The sequence below is a fragment of the Colossoma macropomum genome, unplaced genomic scaffold (assembly GCF_904425465.1).
Source record: "Colossoma macropomum unplaced genomic scaffold, Colossoma_macropomum, whole genome shotgun sequence".
Classification (NCBI taxonomy): domain Eukaryota; kingdom Metazoa; phylum Chordata; class Actinopteri; order Characiformes; family Serrasalmidae; genus Colossoma; species Colossoma macropomum.
The window spans coordinates 6,759,057-6,782,119 of record NW_023494798.1 but is presented as its reverse complement, the minus strand read 5'-3'; the positions used below and the strand labels follow the sequence as shown (position 1 = coordinate 6,782,119).

The window sequence follows — 23,063 nt, the reverse complement described above, 5'->3', positions numbered from 1 at the left end:
TGCATGTCATAATGAGGCCCAATGCACCACTAAAGGGCTTTTTGGCAGAAATGAGCCAAATAAAAGAGAGTCAGAATTTTTTCAGACAGGCTCCATATCTTATGATTGTTGGAGACTTCAACAAAGATGGTTCTTCAGTTTTGCTCAGATTGACTTTTTCACCTTGCAGTCTTAGAAGGAATGAGTCAAAATACCAGACAAGTCAAATTTCTGACATAATGTCTTACTTTAAAGTAATTCCAACATAGAACTGAATCACATGAGTCTGATTATTCATCTGTGGAGTCCTTAATGTAATGCTAATAGGATTTTTGAACATTCTAAGTTTAAATGAGTGCTATAACACCCCTTAAAGTTCAATTAGGACCAAAAATTGCACAATTCATTAGAACCTCAATATTTACAAATCTTTCCAACTTAAGTTATAGCAATTTAAGTTACTAATGCTAAGGACACAAAGTTTGACTGATAGAGGGAAACTATGCTGAGTAAACAAGACATTTTTTTTTGATAATTATTTGCCTAAAGAGTATTTTCAGACCAATTTTGAAAAGTGAAGTTCAAAACCCAGGGGTTAGTTTCAAAACTTTGTATTTTAAACAAGTAATGACTGTAAAGCAATTATGCATTTTTAAAATATACTTATAATCACAACGTTGCTTAGAATACTGTTTTACATGAAATGAAACCAGTTTAATATATATATTTTTATATATGTTTTATTTTGTATTTAAAAATATGTAGAAGAAATACTTGATTTTCACAATTGTTCAAATCTTTTGGAACTTTATTGGTTTCTAGGAGGTGCCTATGCAGACATACTATTCAATTTATGATGAGTAGTCAATATTAACTCTTACAAGCCTATGCTAATATGTTGTAATTGTTTTAGGAATTGTAGAAAATTATAATTGCAATTGTAAAGTAATTACATGAGACAGTCACACATGTCATATGTTGTTATGCGCAAGAGACCCTGTAATTGGCTAATATTTGACAAAAAATAAATTTAGTGCCTGCGGAATTTGGTACATTTTTGCTTATATAGATCCAACTAGTGTCAACATGAGTAAATATTAGCATAATTAGCATAAAGCATACATGTTTTTTATTGATTTTCTGATCTCTTGGATTCATATATACTCATGTGTGTACTACATATCAGATACACATCAAGATACGCTTTATTTTTAATTTAAAATTGAATTACATGTTTAGTATCAGCTAAAGTTTAATATTCAAACTCAATGTAAACTGAAAGACAGCACTAAATATCATCAAATTCAAATGTTTGAGTTTAAGAAATCAAGCTCTTCAAATGCTTGCTGAAAGCTGATTGGCTGATGCCGGCCATATATTTTGATTGATAAATTCATTCCTAGGAATTTACTTATAATCCATCTCAAAAATTCAGCTTGCAAAATTAAAATATCTGCCAGAATTGAAAGACCACCTTAGAATCATGTAACATATAAGTCTATGATTTTATTTTATTATTTTTTTTTTTAATAAGTAAACTTGAGTTTTAGAATTTTGAGCAAATTAAGATTTAATCCAGTATGGTCAGTCACAATTTGGCAGCCATATTGCTTATAAAAGTCAAAGTGTTTTCAATAATTATTGAAGAACAGACATTTGTACATTTTGTGAAACTAGTTACATTAGTATTAAGTGACAAACCTAAGACTAGTTCATGAAAGTATGTTTCAGACATTACACAAAATATCTAAAATTTAAGTAGGCAGAGCTAAATGGTCCAAATTGCAAATTGGTATGACTTCAGCCAAGGAATCAGGAAAACTGGTTTATATAGTGCCTCTTTGCCGCAAATAGGGCTAATCTCATGCAACTGAGTAGAGGGAGGGACTACTACCAATTGACCTAGTTTCATATCTATACAATTTAGGTTTGGTCTGGACTAATTATTTTAGCTGAAAATAAGAATAATAAGAAAATATCCAATTGTAATAGGGCCCTACAAGCAAGCTTGGACCCTAATTAGTAGAATGTAAGCAAAATGTAAGAAAAGCATCTATAAAGCATTTACAGAAGGACATCTAAATAGCTGTTACATTAGATGTCCACCAAAACTGATCTGCATCTTCTGAGACATGTACAACGATGGCCTTTACTGTACCTAAAGAAATATACCTAGACAAAACGGAAACTGGCATGTCTCCTCCTTTAGTTGAGACAAAAAAAAACCATGTCAATTCAAACCGCCACTAACACAACATCACTGGAGAGTTCAACACACTAAAGGAGTACACAAACTGCTGATTCTGTTACCAAAGCCTACAGATACTGTATAGATTAGCATCACACTAAATGAGTGGGATGGAGAAGAGGCCATCATACCACTAAATCATGATTACTCTTTATTATCTATTATCATTTAATTAGTACATGTGAAAAGCTTACTTATACATTTTCACATCTAGTTTAAATATAAATATGAACTGGTGAAACTGCTATGTACATTTACACCAAACAATCAATCAGCATATTTTAAAAAAGGTGTTAAATCATAGTGCACTATTTCAATTTGTATGAAAGTCTCAACGAGCCTTGGAGGGATCATTGCCCATAAGGTGCTTCTTGGTATTCTGCTCTGGTCTAAACATGATTATGAAACACTTGGGAGCAAAAATACAAGTAATCAAACCAAAGCTTGAGGCCAGAATAGCAAATATCTCTACAGCTACAGTGAACTTTCCAGGAGAGCTGGCATAAGCTGGGATAAAGGTGATCCAGACTGCACAGAATATGAGCATGCTGAATGTGATGAACTTGGCTTCATTAAAGTTATCAGGCAGCTTCCGAGCTAGAAAAGCCAAAATAAAACACAAAAGAGCCAGAAATCCTATATAACCCAGCACAGCCCAGAAACCTACAGCTGAACCTAATCCACATTCCAGGATTATCCTTTCCTTGTATTGCCTTAGATTTTTCAGTGGAAAAGGAGGAGATATTGTCAACCAAAGAACACAAATTAGGACCTGTATGAGAGTGAAGGTGAGAACACTGAGTCTCTGCTGTGGAGGCCCAAACCATTTCATGACATTACTGCCTGGACGTGTAGCTCTGAAGGCCATTAACACCACTATTGTTTTCCCCAGAACACAGGAGATGCAGAGGACAAAAGTGATACCAAATGTAATGTGGCGCAGCATACAGGACCACTCAGAGGGCTGACCAATGAAAGTAAGTGAGCAGAGGAAACACAGAGTCAGTGAGAAGAGCAGCAGGAAGCTCAGCTCTGAGTTGTTGGCTCGGACGATGGGAGATGCTCTGTGTTTGTAGAAGACAGCAGACACACATACAGCTATGAAGGCCCCAGAGATGGAGAACACTGTCAGGATGATGCTCAGAGTGTCGTTCCAGGACAGGAACTCCACAGGCTTGGGGAGGCAGCTGTCTCTCTGCGTGTTGGGCCAGAACTCAGGAGGGCAGCGCACACAGTTCAGAGAGTCTAACATATTGAAAAAACATAATAAGAAACTTGAAAGGTAATGAATGGAATAAAACTACTACCATTCCCATCAAACTGCCAACTGTATTTTGATACATAACCTGTCTTGTTACTGATCTCTCCTTCTGCACATGGTATACAGTCATAGCAGCAGACTGGCTTTCCTTTCTGCACAGCCTTCCTGGTTCCTGGAGGACAGCTCTCACTGCACACAGATCTTGGCACCTGAAAGACATTAGACAAACACAAATTATTCATGATCTTTAAAAAAATTGTCAGATGAATGAAAGATGAATGTCTTTTCTTTTCAGACGTTTTTGTAGTTGGAGTAATTGCTAATTTTTAATCAAGAAGAGTTGCATTTAGAGAAAACTAATGATAGAGGAATAGACAGTTAAATGATATTTGAATGGATTTTATGTCTGACATCTTGTAATTACAAAGAGAACATTTTATGCAGCTTGTTAGTTTCAGTTAATTAGGTCATTTTTTTTCAACAGTTATCACTAAATAAATACAATTTGTGTTATAAAGCATTTTGTTCATACTAACGTTTAGGTTTGGATGCATACTAGATATTTTATTATATTAACAATTTATTGTAAGCAACTTGGCAATGAAGCCCTCTGGAATACTGAATGTTTTGAAGTCTATTTTTTTTTATATTAGGAGCAGTCCAGAGTTCTTAGATGCCAACATTAATTTAGTGCTGCCCTTAGTGTTTACAGCAAAGCACAGAAAATTGTAATTTAATTACTTTCACCATATGTCCTTTCATTACATGTTTGTTTTAGTAGTACTAAGTTTAATTAAAGCAATTAATTTCCACTGTTCTTTTTCTGTAATCATGTGATTAGTTTTGAGTTGTGATTACTCTGACTTAAATAATTAGAAAAGTGAATAAATATTTTGAGTTTCTTTATTCTTATTTTTTTTTATGTATTTTAATTTATACCTTCATTTTATGAACCTCAACTTGCTTGGATGCAAGTTGCTTTTTAAAAACATTTAAAAGGAAGTTGTTTAAACAACAATTACTGCAACTGCCTTAATTATTTTGAGTTCTGCTAACTGACCAAGATTTATGGTCAAAGACTCCTGGAAGTGTTGTACTGTACCTCAGTCTGTCCCCCCACCCAACTGATAGGTCTGCTCATACTGAACTCCTGGCCTCTTGGTCTGGATGAGTCATAGTGGCCCACAGTCACGAAACCCAACCCACCATCTTTCTTAACCTGCCAGTTAATGAGCTCGTAGACGGCCACAGGATCACCTTTGGCATCGAACGAGACCTGATAGCCATTCTTTGTAGTGAAGTTCACTCTTTTGAGCTGGTCGAGTATCTGCAGTGAATATAATATGAAAAACTGTGAACTTAACCTGAACTGGGATCAATTGTTTCAATGCATAACTAAAATACTGTTTAATTGTTACTGAATATGGTGAATTATTGTGAATGATTATTTGGGCAATTCGACAATTGCAGTGGCAAATTATTTTTCACAACTTTACAACCATATCCTATGCTAATTCCTTCTTTCTTAAATGTTAAATTTAGATATTTGTGAACTATTGTGCTTGAAAAATAGTATGTCGCTGCAGTGGATTCTCGGCTGATGAAGTATTATTTTTATGAGAAGCCACAACATCGATGCTTGAGTTTTTACTTTATACATTATTGTAAATGTATAATATTATTTCTTATTATAAATCTTGTCCAAGCTTTATTGTTAGATGTGAAACAGAAATACGTCATTAAGGGAAAAAAGACAGGAAGGCGTTTTTTAAATGATTAATGCACGTATATCTCAAAAGAAGAAACACTAACTCTGAAAAGTCTATGGTTGGATAAATCTGATTTTATATTTGTGATGAATTTGGTTAAAACACTGACACCTTCATAAGGCGTAAAATGGCTGTCATTGGTGTTACTCTTGGAACAGTGAGTGATTTTAAAATTAAATCAAAATAACAGACCACTATGTTTGCCACCGCAATTGTAGGATAGCTAGTATAGCCTGTTAAATGAATATATATATATATATATATATATATATATATATATATATATATATATATATATATATATATATTAAATCATGCTTTTGCAATTTTATACCTGCCATGGTGCAAATCTTACGCTCTTGTCACACTGCGTTTCATTACAGATAACACCGTGGATGGCATGCGCTATGGCATACGTAGCTTTGTACACCATGTTAGTGATGCGCAGCTGCGACGTGTCTGTATATGGGTTCTGCAGCGCGCGGAGATCCTCGCTGCCGTCACATTGCCGCGCGACCCCTGAGGAGCCTTTTAGGCTACAGCTGAACGAACTCTCCCAAAACTCCGTTAATATATGTGATTTCAGTGCTTGTTCTGAAGAGAGATCCAGAAGAAACGCTCTGAGACCTGGGATCACCGACTGGGGGATTCCAAATCCTATCGCCCCAGCGCACATGTTAAAGCGCAGAAGTTCTGGATCTATAATCCACGCTTCGCTGCCGATCCACTGAAGGGGAGGCGGCGGCTGTCTTGTCAGTTCTTCCATGAGAAATCTCATGTCGCCTTCATGAAGAAACGCTACTATTACCCGGGCTGTTGATCTGCGAATGACGTTTGCCACTCTCTCCATTTTACTGCGCGGTTGTGTTCTGTAGAAAGACTCGGAGTACTCCACACAGATGCCCTCCTCCTGCGCAGCCTTTAGAAACGACGCCATTCCGTTATTTCCGTAGTCTGAGTCGCTCCGCACTGCCCCAATCCATGTCCAGCCAAAATGCTTGACTGTTTTTGCTAGTGCGGCCGCTTGGTGGTGGTCACTTGGTATGGTCCTGAGGAAGGCAGGATACTGACCCTTATCGCTCAGACATGCGCAGGTTGCGTAGGGACTCACCTGTTATTCAGCGTAGAAAAGGAAAAAAAGCGTTACTTGAAAAGTGTTATTTAATTCTAGTGCTTATTTATGGGACATGATATAGTTTTTTAGTTAACTTTGCAGCCCACACTCACCTGTGGGATTCCAAAACGACCCAGTATTCTGGCCATGCTAATTGAGGGGGTGGAAGGAGAATCTCCCACGAGAGCAGGAACAGCGGCGGCTGCAGATTTTGAACAGGAATCAGTATCATTGAAAAATGGTTCCATGCCGTTTGCAAACTGAAATGCGAGTTTGATTGCAATCGGCACTTCAGAGCACGAGTCGTGTATCTGGTATCCTAACGTGATTCCCGGCAGGAGATCTGTTCTGTTGTTGATCTCGCGGATGGTGAACTCCATGGCACGGGCGAAGCGCAGCTCCCTGAAATTCATACTGTTTACAAACATAACATATAAAAGCATTTACACAATATTAATTTCTTTTTTCTTTTTTCAAAATATGTTCAGTCGTTATTATCTCACTACATAGTGCATGACAGTAGAAAAGTAGAAAGTTGAATATTATAATTTCTCTGCAAAGCTCTCGGCAACTATTTACTCCACACTCACAGACAGACCTCCCAGAGCACTGTAGCTGGAGTGGCTGTCTGGTGTAGGTGTTCTGCTCTAATCTCATGTTGTAATGAATGGCGAAAACACCCCCAATCACAAAGTCTCCATTCATATAAAGACCAGGCACCTGAGGCTCAGCCCACAGCCCGCAGCCAACCAGGTCAGCTTTAGGAGCTGCTGGACTCAGCCTAGTTAACCACAGTACTGACACACACATTATGAAAATTAAAATGAGCGGCATGATATGCTCGGTAGTTCTCAGCCCTCTAAAGGCCAGGCTGACTGACTTTAAATAGCCACCTTGTTAGGATGGCCTGTGGGTGTGACCTCAGACTCAGGAGGTGTGGTTATGTCTTGAAAAGTAATTATACTTCAAGACATTTTGAAGTTGTGTGTCTCTGGTGTATTGATGCAAATAGTCATAGGCTGTGTTGCACTTAATATTGTAATAATTTCCCCAAAACTGTAATAATCCCAGATTTTTGTTCTCTTAACTGAGACAAACATGTGCTAAAACCCAATTATTTGCATAAAAGTGCAATGAAATGTTGTAACTAACATTGTTATAACATTTTCAGCAATAATATGTAATATTTTATCACATTGTGGCTAAATTAAATGTTGTCTTTTCCCGCAAAGTCTATATTTTTTTTCAGCAAGACAATGCCAGGCCTCATTCTGCATGTGGTACAACATGTGGCTTCACTGAACAGTGTGTGTGTGCTTGACTGGCCTGTCTGCAGTCCAGATCTGTCTCCTATTGAAATGTGTGATGCACCATGAAGTGAAGAATCAGACGACTACCATGGACTCTTGAGCAGCTCAAATCTTGTAGTGAGTCGGGATGGTAAAAAAAAATAATAACAATAAATAATAATAAAAAAAAAAAACGCTTGCAAAACTGCAACAATTAATATCCTCAGCTCCCGAATGATGGCAAACATGCATCTGTCCCAACTTTTTTGAGTGTCTTGCAGGCAAATTTATTGATTTGTTTACGTTTACAAAACTTTGGTCAGTGAAAACATTGGAAATCTTTTCTTTTGTCAGTTCAATAAAGGTTCAAGGTAATTAACAAATCACAGGTTCTTGTTTCCATTGCATTTTACAAACTGTCCCAGCTTTTCTGACGATGGGGTTGGTACATAAAATCTGTTCCAAGTATGTTCACTCATATGTTCATGCGTTTTGTGAACTACCAGTACAGAATTGAAATGCAAAGCTTGTTATAATAATAAGTAGTGAAATCAATATCATTGGTGTAAAATGTCATGCTTAGAAATGTGAAGTCTAGACTCTTTTAAAAATGAATAACATAAAGTGCAGGTAAGTGGTGTATTGTTATTTAAAAAATGATTTAAACTTAAGATTCACAGCATAGTTCCTTATTGCAATGTACCTGAGCACAGCATTTCTCTCAGGAATTAGTAAGAGCACTGGTGATAGGCTTTTAAAGCAAGACTGTGTAGGATTTGGGGATTTAGAGACTTCTCTGGTGGAAACATTGTGTAATTGCAATCAATGTGCAGAAGGACATTTTCAAACATCAGTTGTGCTTCAGACCCCTACAATCAGAGGAATCTGACTTTTGCAAGTGCGTTGAAAGTATTTAAAGAGAACTCAGTCATCCCAGTTTCATACTAGGGCTTTTATCCAGACCCAGGACTGCTTGCTTTATGAGTTTGGTACATTTGGCTAAATGTGAAGGCTATTTTCAAGCCTGAGAGCAGTCCAGAGAGCCAATTTCTGGTCCTCCTGAAATCAGTGGTCTAGGGTTCGCTTACAGCTTAAACTCCTCACCACTATAGCTTGGTGATTAGTTTACTGTGATGTAGAAATACAATACTGTGTCTCTGGTTGACCAGCGATAAGTGCTTTCTTTGGTCCCTCCAATGCTGCCCCATAAGCTGGTGTCCAGTCATTAGGTTTAACCTCCATTGTCTTTATTTTCTTGCTTTTGGCCAGCAGTTAGGGTTTTGCAGTTATATATTTATACATAATATTTTTATTATTTATAGTAACACTATACCCAAAAAGAATCTGATTCATTTCTATGATTGTTTGAAGCCATTCTCCACCATAATGTCCTTAGTGGTCTTGACTTTGATGGAAATTGGTCTTTAGATTGCCACTTTTCTTCCAGATCATGAGGATTAGATTAGATTAGTGACCCTTATTATTAAATTAAGTGACCCTTATTGGTCCCACAACGGGGTAATTTCACCTCCACGTTTTAACCCATCCGTGCAGTGAAACACCACATACACACTGGTGAGCACACTTGCCCGGTGGGAAGCCCTATCCGCAGCGCCCAGGGATTAGGTGCCTTGCTCAAGGGCACGTACTGTTGGCTCAGGGGATCGAACCGGCGACCTTCCAGTCACAAGGTTAGTTCCCTAACGGCCAGCCCATGACTGCCCCAAGGAGTGGTAAGGCATATTCCTTCAATGATTTGCTAATACCTGTTAATACTTGCTAATTGTGACATTAAGTAGGAGGAGCTCTCCCATATGGAAGCCCAAAAGGACAGTCTTTAGAGAGACAAATCCAATGTACAAAATATTTTGCTTTGCCACAGTTCAGCCGTCCTTTAGAGAAGACATCTTGAAATTCCAACAGCAGCTCAGTGAGCTTAGCTTTCCAATTTTCTAAAACTTTGCAAGCATCAATGTCAATATCACCCTACCCACAATCCGTAAGCAGCTGCTTAATATCAGGTGATGACACCCCTTTTGGGTTTCAAGGTATGAGGGGACAGAGTGACTCTGAGATAGACCCTGAATGACTGGTAGGTCAACACCAATACAAAAAGTCACATCAGCCAGCTTGGTGTTAAATCGCAGCACAAGTTAGTTAAACCACCACAACCGATGAGCACAATGTTACTAGGTGCTGGTGGTGAGTAAGCAAGAACACCATCATCCCTCAGTTTCACTTCAACCTCTTCACTGATTGTGCCTGGTGTAGAACCTGAATTCAACAGCTCTTTTAATGTATTTTGGCCAGTGACTATCACACTTCGAGTTTCTGTGAGCATATAAGAATTGTCATCTTCTTTGTCAGTAAAAATGTACAGCTGTTGTATAAACATTCCCAAGATTCAATGAAGGTAGCAGTAACACTGCTCATGTTTCCCATCTCAGCATATGGGCTAACTAGTTTAATCTTTAGAACCCTAAAGTTTTGGGGATTTTGGTATTTTGGGTCAATTACAATTACAAATGGAATTATAAAGCATTTACATGTGACAGTCACACATGCCATATGTTGTTATTTTCAGGAGACCCTGGGCTACTCAGATATGCCATTGTTTCACATGTAAATTCTAACAGAAATTTGATATCCTTAGGAATTGGGGCCATTTCTGATCAAAAATATACCTAGTGCCTGCAAAATTTTGTATTTTTTTAATTATAGAGATCTTGAAAACAAAGAATTTTAGTTATCTTTTTCAGAGATTGTTAGTCTGGGTGTCTGTGAGCTGAAAGTGTAATCATTTTGATGGTGATTCATTCTATTGGTTATTATGAGCAAAAATAAACAATTAGCATAAGTCGGACAGTTTTTTTTACTGATTTTCTGTTCTCTTGGATTCAGACTGAGTGCTAAAACTCTGATACACAGCAAGACAGGCTTTATTTTTAATTACAAATTGAGTTGCATATTTAATATCAGGTATTTTTAAAACTCAAAATCAATGTAAACTGAAAGACAGAACTAGATATTATAAATTTTATAATATTCATCATATTTATTGTTATTCATCTGTTAAAATGTGTTTTAGGGCCTGTTTGTCTGAGGGAAAGAGGGAAAGTGCACCCATTGTGTTGAATGGGACACTGCAGTTTTATCGCCTTTTATGCCTTTTGTCGCCTTTTTTTATTGGAATATGAAGGCCAAATAGCAGAGCAATAATATCAGGATTATAGGTAATTTTCTGAGCCGAATTAATCACTGATGCTGATGTCTGAGCTTGATGAAGTCATGCTTGCTAGTTAGGGGTGGGTCTGCTGAATGTCTTGATATGTGGATCATGTTTGTACCTTAAACTGTTCTGAAGTTTTGAAGGCTAGAAGTGACCTACCATTTTGGTTTAGAAGTGAGCCTGTGCCATCTTTGAACAATCAGTCTTGAAAATTTGCCCACACTTTTAAAATGCCTACTATGCCTGTGCTCAACGAGCAGGCAACAACTCCGTTATCTCAGCTAACAGAAGCTGCATAGAATTGCATTGCACTGAGTGATGGAGAAAGAAAGTGGGACGCCCTATCCATCAAGTCTCAACTAGTTAGAAGACTAACATTTGTTTAATATCACATGTAATAAACTATACATTCTCAAAATGGACATAAGGAATCCATAACCATTCACTCATACCTAGGGACAATTTAGCATGTCCTATTGGCCTGACCGCATGTCTTTGGACTGTGTAAGGAAACCAATGCAGACACGGGGAAAACTCCACAGAGAAAGGACCCCGGTCGCCCGGCCAGGAATGGAACCCAGGCCCTTCTTGCTGTGACAAACAACAATAAATCAGAACATTTTATCTAAGGTGCTAAAATATAGTGCTACATGCATGGCTGTAACTAGCTATGAGGACACCGAGTTCCGGATCTCGATGATTTTGGGAGGGTTTTTTTTTTTCCTCCACTTATTAAATTAAAAGTAGAAATCAGCACTATTATGAAAATCACAGGCCACGCAATCAAACGAGGACAGAATATTTATTGTGCCACATGGATGATGAAATTTGATTTGTTTTCTGTGAACTCTATCCCTGTATTATGGCCAAACAAAATCTGCTAAGCTTTGTTTTCTAAACCCTCCAAACACTGCTTAGCAATTGTTGCTGTCCGCAGTTGCTTCAGTGGCTACATTAGCAGCACCTGTCATGTTCATGACTAGCATTAGGACACCAAGGTCTTCAGACGTTTCTGAAGGTTTTTATTAGATTCAGTGTGGAACAAGTGATTAAACTACACAATAAGCAGTGAGAGGTTCTCAGCTGACTTCAGAACAGCTGTGGTGCAGCCCTAATGTTTTCTTTGGATCACTCACAACATTGCTAGCTAAATCAGCATACTTTAGTCTAGTTCCAGTTGCTACTTAATTTAGGCTACTAGCTCCATAGTTGGCTATGTTAGTAATTAAATGAGAAAGTAAAGCTGTATTTTGTTACCTAGACATAACATAATACAATTGACATGAGAAAGTTCACTATTAATCAGGATATTGATGGTACAGTATAATGTAGCCAACATTATTAAAAAATCAGGGAGTACATTAGTCTGTATTTTATCTTGCTCCTGTATGAGTAACTACCTTTCCCATTAGCTGGGGTTTGGTAAAGACAGCCTTTTATAATGAGTGTTTAATATGTGCTTTTTCAGTGATCTGTGAGGACAGATATGCAAAAGAGACAAGCAGCAAAAGAGAGAGAGGTATATGAAATAAAATCTATTTGAAATTATCACTTGATTTAGTGTAGGTTCCAATATGTATTTTCAGCTGAAAATAAACATATTAATAAAGAGTTAAATTATTAATTAACTTAACTTAAACTTAAAAAGGGTATCTGGAGTCAAATCAGTTTATGAAGCTGTGATAGTTTATTGAAGACAGGAGGAGCTGGGGAAGGAACAAATGAAATAAAACAAGCATAACAGTTATGGAAGGGTAAAAAAGATTTTGTTAAACAAAAAAAAGAAAGAAATGAAGGAGAAATTACAGTTGGTGTAACACTCATATTTGGCGGTTATTCACTATGAGATGTAGGTCACATTTCTGCAAAAAGGAGCTCATTAAAATTATTATCCTAGTTATGGCCCTGGCTGTATTTTTGGGAGAGTCTCAAAGAGATTTGGATGGAACTTTACCCATGAGGTGTTTTTTGGTATTCTGCTCTGGCCGAAACATGATTATGAAACACTTGGGAGCAAAAATGCAAGTAAACAAACCAAAGCTTGAGGCCAGAATAGCAAATATCTCTACAGCTACAGTGAACTTTCCAGGAGAGCTGACATAAGCTGGGATAAAGGTAACCCACACTGCACAGAATATCAGCATGCTGAATGTGATGAACTTGGCTTCATTAAAGTTATCAGGCAGCTTCCGTGCTAGAAAAGCCAAAATAAAACACAAAAGAGCCAGAAATCCTATATAACCAAGCATAGCCCAGAAACCTATAGCTGAACCTAATCCACATTCCAGTATTATCCTTTCCTTGTATTGCTTTAGATTTTTGAAGGGGAGAGGAGGAGATATTGTCAACCAAAGAACACAAATAAGGACCTGTATGAGAGTGAAGGTGAGAACACTGAGTCTCTGCTGTGGAGGCCCAAACCATTTCATGGCATTACTGCCTGGAAGTGTAGCTCTGAAGGCCATTAACACCACTATTGTTTTACCCCAGAACACAGGAGATGCAGAGGACGAAGGTGATCCCAAACGCTGTGTGACGCAGCATACAGGACCACTCAGAGGGCTGACCAATGAAAGTAAGTGAGCAGAGGAAACACAGAGTCAGTGAGAAGAGCAGCAGGAAGCTCAGCTCTGAGTTGTTGGCTCGGACGATGGGAGAAGTTCTGTGTTTGTAGAAGACAGCAATCACACATACAGCTATGAAGGCCCCAGTGATGGAGAACACTGTCAGGATGATGCTCAGAGTGTCGTCCCAGGACAGAAACTCCACAGGCTTGGGGAGGCAGCTGTCTCGCTGGGTGTTGGGCCAGAACTCAGGAGGGCAGCGCACACAGTTCAAAGAGTCTAAGAGATTTGAAAGGCATATGTAAAAAAGCATATAATATTATATTAGAAGAACTGTAAGGTAGTAAACAGAACATTAAATTAAACTATGACTGTCCCCAACAAAATTTCCCACTTTATTGTGATATCCAACCTGTCTTGTTACTGATCTCTCCTTCTGCACATGGTATACAGTCATAGCAGCAGACTGGCTTTCCTTTCTGCACAGCCTTCCTGGTTCCTGGAGGACAGTTCTCACTGCACACAGATCTTGGCACCTGAAGTTCACAAAATACATTAATTGAATTGAACATACTGGAATGTTTATTACAATTTATATTGTATTTTCCATTATGGTGCTTTGTGTTGCAGTTTACTAGTCCTGCATGTATCACTACTATGAAGGTAAATAATTTGTTGTGGCATGTATTTATGCAAGCATTAGCAAACAAAAGCAATCAAATCCTCTGTGATACTGATTGTGTCATAGTCTGCTGATGTTTCTTTATAGAGCATGTCATCCTTCTTTGATGCAAATGTCATTAGTCAAGTGTATGTACAGCAATCGACAAAAGTTACTGTAACTGTTTAATCATATATCTTTCTTTCAAGTCAGTGGTACTCAATTTAAGGCAGTCAGTTTCCACAAAATGTTTGAGTAACATCTCACATAATTTTGAGTTGTAATTACCTTGAAGCGTCAATTACATCAACTTAGTTAAACAGTGAAGTTAATAAATATTTTGACTTTCATCACTTTTCTCAGTCCTACAACTATTATGCTTTTAAACTACATGTGTATGATTAACTTTTAATCTGTATTTAATTACAGGAAAAAAAGATGTAAGAGTGATTATCTTAATTATTTTCTGTTCTGCTAATGAATGCATGTTTCAATCAGAGTAGTGGAGGTGTTGTACTGTACCTTGGTCTGTCCCCCCACCCAGCTGATAGCTCTGCTCATACTGAACTCCTGGCCTCTTGGTCTGGATGAGTCATAGTGGCCCACAGTGACAAAACTCATTGTGCCGTCTTTCTTAACCTGCCAGTTTATGAGCTCATAAGCGGCCACAGGATCACCACTGGAATCAAATGAAACCTGATAACCATTCTTTGTAGTGAAGTTCACTCTCTTGAGCTGGTCGAGTATCTGCAGTGGTACATTAAATTTAACAAACTGTGAATCAGCTGCTTCACTGCATTAGTGGAATACTAATTTTGCAATGATGAATACTGACCTGGTGCTACAATGTGATTAGGTTATATAGGTCAACAACTGTTATGACCAGTAGTGTGTTACAACTTTGAAACCATAAAATGAGCTCAAAACAAGAATGAAAAACAGGTGTTGTGTATTTATTCTTTGTTCTATTCCCAAATGAACCATTATGAAACTACTATAACCTTTTATTATTAATGTTTATTTTAGTGATTTATGTATGCTGTGGATGAAAAATAGAATGACACAGCAGTGGCTTCAGAGATGCTGAAGAATTATTTTTTATAAGAAGTTACTATTTTGATGCTTGATTTTAATTTCCAATTGTAAAATTGCTAGATTAAAATTACTGGCAATATGTAAAAATATTTCTTATAATAATATTTATCCCAACATTTTTGTCAGTTGTGGAAAAGAGACATAAAAATTCATTCATTAAGGGAAAAAAAAAAAAAAAGAAAGGTGTTTTTAAATGACTGCTTTTACGTCTATCTCTGAAAAAGAAAAAAAAAAAAAGCTTTCTGAAAAGTCTACGGTTAGTTAAATATGTTTTTGTATTTGATAAATATTAGACTAAAACACTGATACTTTTACGTGTCGTAGAAAGACTAGTAAGACAGGTTTTCGAACTGAAACATACTAATAGCCACCACAGTGGTACAATGGCCAATACTTTATACAGCAGTCTTTTTACAACAAAGTCTTGTTGTGCTTTTTCAACTTATAAAGCGAGCAATCTGTTTTTAAACACATCAGTTTTTTACCTGCCATGGTGCGAATTTAGCGCTCTTGTCACACTGAGTCTCATTACAGATAACACCGTGGATGGCATGCGCTATGGCATACGTAGCTTTGTACACCATGTTAGTCACACGCAGCTCCGAAGTGTCTGTATATGGGTTCTGCAGCGCGCGGATATCCTCGCTGCCGTCACATTCCCGCGCGACCCCTGATGAGCCTTCTAGACTACAGCTGAACGAGCTCTCCCAAAACTCCGTTAGCAGAGGCGATTTCAGTGCTTGTTCTGGAGAGAGATCCAGAAGAAACTCACGAAGACCTGGAATCACTGCGTTGGGGAGACCAAATCCTATCGCCCCAGCGCACATGTTAAAGCGCAGAATATCTGGCTCTGTGATCCACGCTTCGCTGCCGATCCACTGAAGGGGAGGCGGCGGCTGTCTTGCTAGTTCCTCCAGCAGAAACCTCATATCTCCGGAGGAAAGAAAGGCTACTATTACCCGGGCTGTTGATCTGCGGATGACGTTTGCCACTCTCTCCAGTTTACTGCGCGGTTGTGTTCTGTAGTAGGACTCGGAGTACTCCACACAGATGCCCTCCTCCTGCGCAGCCTTTAGAAACGACGCCATTCCATTATTTCCATAGTCTGAGTCGCTGCGCACTGCCCCAATCCATGTCCAGCCAAAATGCTTGACTATTTTTGCTAGTGCGGCCGCTTGGTGGTGGTCACTAGGCACGGTCCTGAAGAAGGCAGGATACTGACGCTTATCGCTCAGACATGCGCAGGTTGCGTAGTAACTAACCTGTTATTCAGAATAAAAAAGGTAAAAGATGCATTACTTGAGAAGACTTTTTGAAATCTAGCACTCATTTTTGCGATGTGTTATGATTCTTCAGTTATTCCTAAACACAAATTATTAATTTGGCACCTTTCGGTGCAAGCTAAAATCACCTGTGGAATTCCAAAAAGACCCAGCATTTTGGCCATACTCATTGATGAGGTGGAAGGAGAATCTCCCACGAGAGCAGGAACAGCAGCAGCTGCAGATTTTGAACAGGAATCAGTATCATTGTAAAATGGTTCCATGCCGTTTGCAAACTGAAACGCAACTTTAACAGCCATCGGCACTGCAGCGCACGAGTCGTGTATCTGGTATCCTAACTTGATTCCCGGCAGGAGATCTGTTCTGTTGTTGATCTCGCGGATGGTGAACTCCATGGCACGGGCGGAGCGCAGCTCCATGAAATTCATACTGTTCAGAAACATAAAGCATGTAACATTTACACAACATAAGGTTCGATTTTTTTTCTACCAAATATTGTTAAATGTCACTAACTCACTAAGCAGCGCATGTATGCAAAACATGATAATTTGATTATATTTTCTCTGTAATGCTCCTAACACTGTTCACTCCACACTCACAGACAGACCTCCCAGAGCACTGTGGCTGTAGTGGCGGTCTCGTGTAGATGTTCTGCTCTGATCTCATGTAGTAATGAACGGAGAAAATCCCCCCAATCACAAAATCTCCATTCATTGAAAAAACAGGCATCTGAGGTTCAGTCCACAGCCTACAGCTGACCGGATCAACTTCACATGTTGCTGGGCTTAGCCCGGTTGACCACAGCATAAATTCAAGCATCATTACAACTGAAGTGAGCTGCATGGCATGCTCGGTATTTTTCTTCCCTCTGAAGGCCAGAGTGACTGCATTTAAATTCCCACCTTGTTATATGATGCTCTGTGGGTGTGAGCTCACACTCAGGAGGCGTCGTCATGTCTTGAATATTAATTACCCTAATCGACAGAACTGCTTTATTTGTTTATGTTTGATGTATTGACTTATGGTGAATTGGATTAAGTGATCATGGACCGTATTCAGAGTTGCGCGTGCGCACTGGGGAGTTGATACTGAAATTGCGCAAATTTGTACTCCGTCCATTGCGAGTATAATGGTATGGAAGCATGTTCCCGATACATTTCAAATCAAATCGTAAATTTAAATATGTCTGAATTTTATATTTATAATTTTATTTCCAAACGTGCATCATTTAAAAGATAATTCAAATTCAAACGCTAAACGTGTCTTTGCGTTTGCGCCACAGTTTCGTGGCATTACAATCACACATTTGCGCAATTCCTAGTCGTAGCACTCTAGCTCTGCTCTGATCAGATTTAGTTCCCCCCTCAAATCCACGTTCTCTTTGACAAATCAGGTCCTCGGGCGCGCGCATTCACTGAATGGATAACAACTCCAAGCAACACTGGAACTATGGAAAGTGAAAAGGTTAAAAAGATGTATTGAACGGCTGTAGCTACAGGCTACAAAGGCACGTTAGCATGCGTACATTGATCTCAGTTGAGATTGCGGTTTTGACAGGAAACACGGAAGTGATCTGGAGTAACAGTTTATATTAAAATACGTTTTAGGCCAAAAACCTTTTTGACAAAACTATAACAAAACAATGTCTCAAGTATCAAGCAACGCACTTATAACCATTTTGTGTGATAACATAGCGGGATGTAGCTTTTAGAGCCATTAAATGCTTTGGACGTCTGGTTCCTAGTACTGTAATGGTGAACAATTCTGACTCAGTAAATTTCTCTAGAAAGGAACATTTCACACCAAACCACTTGGAATGATTTTGTTTACATCTAAACCATTGAATGATTAAGAAATTTTGCAAAATCGGGGTCGTTCCACTTTAAGAGATGCCTCAATATTTTTTGTCTATGTAGTTTGTCAAAAATTAGCTATAATCATCTATCATGGTAACTAATTACCTTTAACTGTTGAATACATTCATGTGTTAACTTACATAGCACGGTCTGATTAGATTTCTAATCACACTAATCCATAACGTGTATCAAGGGCAGCCTAAATCAACAACTTCTAGTTAATATTAAAAAAATGTTTTCCTTAAAGTTAACACTATGTACTGAAAAACATAGATGCATATAATTTATCTGAATCAAAATAAATCATTTTTGCCATGGGTGATTAAAACACGTTGCATATGTCACTAACATGGGTCCAGACTGATCTTTAGTCTGTTTGATGAGTGTTAAAATGTGACTTGCAACAGTTTTGCTATTGCTTCCTGCACTCCCATAAAGAGCTGTATTAAGTCTAGTGCCACTGATTGACCAATTATTTTAACCAAAAAAAAATTACTCTCACAAAAATGGAGAATCAACTGACTTTCAAGAGATTCTTTGTTAATGAATTAAACAATCAATGCGGTCTTTCCAAATAAAGTGAGACCATAGCTAGTGGATGGAAACTGGCCTTGACCAAACTTGGGAAAAAGCCTGGATAAACCTAAACATCATTTCCATGTGTGCTTGTTGAATATCTCTTTCTAAATCCATGGGCATTAATATGGAGTTGGTCCCATCTTGCATCTAATTTACATTCTAAAAATTGTCTATGTAATTTACCTAAATTTATTATAACCTTTACTTTAACATCAATCAATAACGTAAACTTAAGCATCATTCTTATCCTAAGCCTTAACATGTAGTAATACTGACCACAGTGTGAAATTAGTGTTAGGATTAGTATTCGTAACAGGTTTTGAAGGTTTAAAGGTTAGGGTTTCAGATGAGATTTGGTCAAGGTTGGTCAATTTAATAGGTATTAATAGAATGTAAGTCAAATGGAAGATAAGCAATTAAAAAGCATTTACAGGGGGCTTTCCTATCGCTGGGGTAAAGGAATTGGCACTTTCTGATAGATTTTGGATGGAATATTGTTGCAGGCATTTGCTTATTGAGCCCCAAGGGCATTAGAGATGTTGAGCACATGTTGAGTGATAAGGCCTGGCATGTGTGATCAGAGCAGGTACTTAGGGTAGCATTGATACTGAGTAATGGGGAGAGAGAGAGGGCCAACCACCAAGTCTTGATTAGATAGAGGTCTCCCATTACTGGTTTAATATTGCATGTAATAAGCAATAGACTGTAAAAGCGATTATAAGCATTTCATTCTGATGTACATCCCCATTTCCAAAAAAGTTGGAACTTCGTGCGAAATGTAAATAAAAACAAAATGCAATGATGTGCAGATCATTTAAACCTTATATTTCTTTGAAAATAGTACAAAGACAACAAATCAAATGTTGAAACTGAGAAATTGTATTGTTTTCTGAAAAATATATGCCCATTTTGAATTTGATGGAAGCAATACGTTTGCTATGTTGGGACGGGGACATGTTTACCACTGTGTTGCATCACCTCTTCTTTTAACAACACTCGTTAAACGTTTGGGAACTGAGGAGACCAACTGCTGTAGTTTTGAAAGTGAAATGTTTTCCTGTTCTTGTTTGATATAGAATTTCAGCTGCTGAATAGTTCTGGGGCTCATTTGTCGTATTTTTCATTTCATAATACCCCAAATGTTATCAGTGGTGACAGGTCTGCACTACAGACAGGCCAGTTTAGGACCAGGACTCTTTTAATGCAGAGCTATGCTGTTGTAATGCAGAATGTGGTTTTGCACTGTCTTGCTGAAATAAGCAAGGCCTTCCACGGAAAAGACATCATCTGGATGGCAGCATATTTTGCCAAAACATGTATATATCGTTCAGCATTAATGGTGCCTTTACAGATGTGCACTTTATCCATGCTATGTGCACTAATGCCCCCCTATACACTCAAAAAAATGACTCTTTGAATTTACTTAAATTTTTTTCGTCAAACTGTTGTACGAAATTAAATTATCTACATTCAGATATATAATTTGAGTAACATTTACTCATTATCTATAAGCAATGTCAACTTAACTATATTTTGCAGGATTTACTTCAATAACTTCAGTAACTTTAACTAAAATGAATCATGTTCTTTCTACTTAAGCAAATTATGTAGATTGTAGATAACTTTTTTTTAGTTAAAACAACTCAAATTTGATGCCTTTCTGATGACATTTACTCATTGCTTGTAAGTTTTGTCAGCTTAATTATATTTTGTAAAATTTCCTTGGTGTAATTTTAACTAAATTTGATCATGTTCATGCTATTTCATTAAATTATGTAGATTGTTAAATAACTTTCCAGTAAAACTATTAAATTTTGATGTATTTCCAAATAGATACTCATTGTTTATTATGTACAACAGCTTAATTATATCACAGAGCATTTATTAATGTACAATTTTAAATGTTAATTTTCACAAATTAAACTTCAGCTACACTTATTAATGTTCCATCTATTTAAACACCTACAAAATAATATAATAAATAATCAATACATTATGGCTTGTCTTGCAGGCAACACAAGCTAAAATGTAACTTTACATACAACAACAAGCTTCAAACAGAACACTGCAATTATAAACACATTCACTTAAACGTGTGCCTTTAATCACAATTAATTAAGTCTTAAGTAATGGCCCAGATTAATTTACTTTAATGTTTTATCGCTTTACCTTAATATTTTATCTCACCATGTGGAAGGACATAACAGTGCGTTATTTTGGCTATAATTTAATAGTCTTACAATAATATATATTATTTTACTCATATTTAGCTATTTGGTTTAATCCTGTGAACACTATTTTAGTTTGAAACCAATTATGATATTTAAGTCACATCAATGTTCTTTTAATCAATATGGCTATCAGGATTCCCTGTCTAGGGTTTGTGCATTATTGAGCATCAAAATCAATGTATAATAATTACTTCTACCACTTGGCATTTGAAGACCATGATGTTTAACATAAATGCAGTTTGACTAAACATAAGGAAAACCCGATTTTGGTAACAATGACAGGGGAGCCACATAAGCAAAATACATGTGTGAGTGTGTGTGTGTGTGTGTGTGTGTGCACCATCTTATATACAAAATAATATTCTGATTATAATAATGATTAATGACACTCTGCTCTTATAGGCCAAACATAAACCTCTTTTCCACTACAGGGCTGAACAGTTAGCATTAGCTTGCTAATTAACAAGATAACGGATTCTATTATGCCAAAGTGAATCTCCACTGACAATTCTGATAGAGCAAAGTCGAGCGATGGTGTTGAAGGAACAGAAAGCTGAAATTAATCTTAAACCTGCTTCGTGGTGCTTGTAGCCTACTAGCTAAGCTGGCCAGTTAGCTGCTAACACTAACATTTGCTTAGCTAACTAACGTGAGCTAGCTGCGCTAATGGTATCAGAGTCCATGTTGAAACAGTACATTGCAAACTGGGTTCATCGAACAGAGCATTAAGTGTTAAATGGATAAACGTTGGAATTAAACCAGTTAGCTGATGTCTGTAACCTATTAGCTGCTAATGCTATGTTTGCTAAGCTAACGCTAGCTACAATAGCATTAGCAGGCTCCATATCCAAACTCCAGGTTCAGTGGAGCTAGCTAGCTAGCTAACTAAGGCTGAAATTACACAGGTTTGTGGACACCTAGTACCCAAATATCACATCCAAAATCACAGGCGAAGCGAGCACAGCCTCCTCCGCGGGAGAAGATTATCACAGGTCACATCAAGGACACACAACTAGCTAACGCCAGCTAGGTCTGTTTACTTCCAATATGCGTTGAATTGAGCCCCTCACAAACTTATACTAGGCTAGTCGTCCCTTAACTGTACGTTTTCATCAACGTTATATCCAACACTGTGTTGTGTGCATCTACAGCCATCTAAACAATATTTTACCGTGTACTTGTACGATGACACAGCAGCTAAACGCACTCGTCTGCAGTGAACTTCAGAAAATGGCGCCGTTACTTAGCTAGCTAGGCTAGCTAGCAGGCTAGTTCGACAGTAACGTTAGCTAATGGTTGTGTTCATGAGCAAACTTAGTGAGGACCTCACCATGATAGATACTTATGAAGGACACACTATATTAAAACTCTCACCTTTACAATTAAAACACTGCGGTCAGCTTTAGTAAGTTTAGTGATTATCTGACTGAGTATCGTTATGTGTACTTTATATCTGCGTCGGTTTAAACTAAACTGGCTAGCAGGCTAAGTTAGCTAAGCTAGCGAATTTTAAGCCATGCTAAGTCCTCCCTTAACCTTACGTTTTTGCCTAGATTTTTCTGCGTAAATGTCATGAATATGTTAGATGTCCATAATGACAAACAATAAACAATATACAATCTCCTACATTGTGAATGCCAGATGACAGAATTTTCTCCAATCCAAATCTTCCCAGAGACGAGGTGTAGAAAATGGCTGCTTTCAGCTCGGAAAAAGTTGTGCATGTGCGTGGGCAGTGTCTACCCCTTGACACAACATAATTATTTCTAATTCATTTTAAGCGTGTTTCATATGTTTAGTTTACTGGTTTTCAACATTGCTTATTATTATTTAGTTGAAGCAAAAACATTTTTTTTTCAGTGTACCATCATGAATACTGGCTTTTGAACTGTGCACTGATAACAA

At 37.6% G+C, this 23,063-nt stretch overlaps 1 protein-coding gene and 1 pseudogene across 1 annotated transcript; both read right to left on the bottom strand.

The window, feature by feature from the left end:
• Positions 1-2,558: 2,558 nt before the first annotated feature.
• LOC118818532 (extracellular calcium-sensing receptor-like) lies at positions 2,559-8,902 on the bottom strand. The gene is made up of 7 exons (XM_036585779.1): positions 8,811-8,902; positions 6,970-7,152; positions 6,485-6,785; positions 5,592-6,368; positions 4,591-4,815; positions 3,574-3,697; positions 2,559-3,472 (listed from the first exon to the last, which is right to left on the bottom strand). Exons 1-7 carry the CDS (start codon positions 8,900-8,902, stop codon positions 2,559-2,561), a joined length of 2,616 nt encoding a protein of 871 aa, XP_036441672.1.
• Positions 8,903-12,817: 3,915 nt separating this feature from the next.
• Positions 12,818-17,173, bottom strand: LOC118818531 (annotated as a pseudogene).
• Between the last annotated feature and the right edge of the window lie 5,890 nt (positions 17,174-23,063).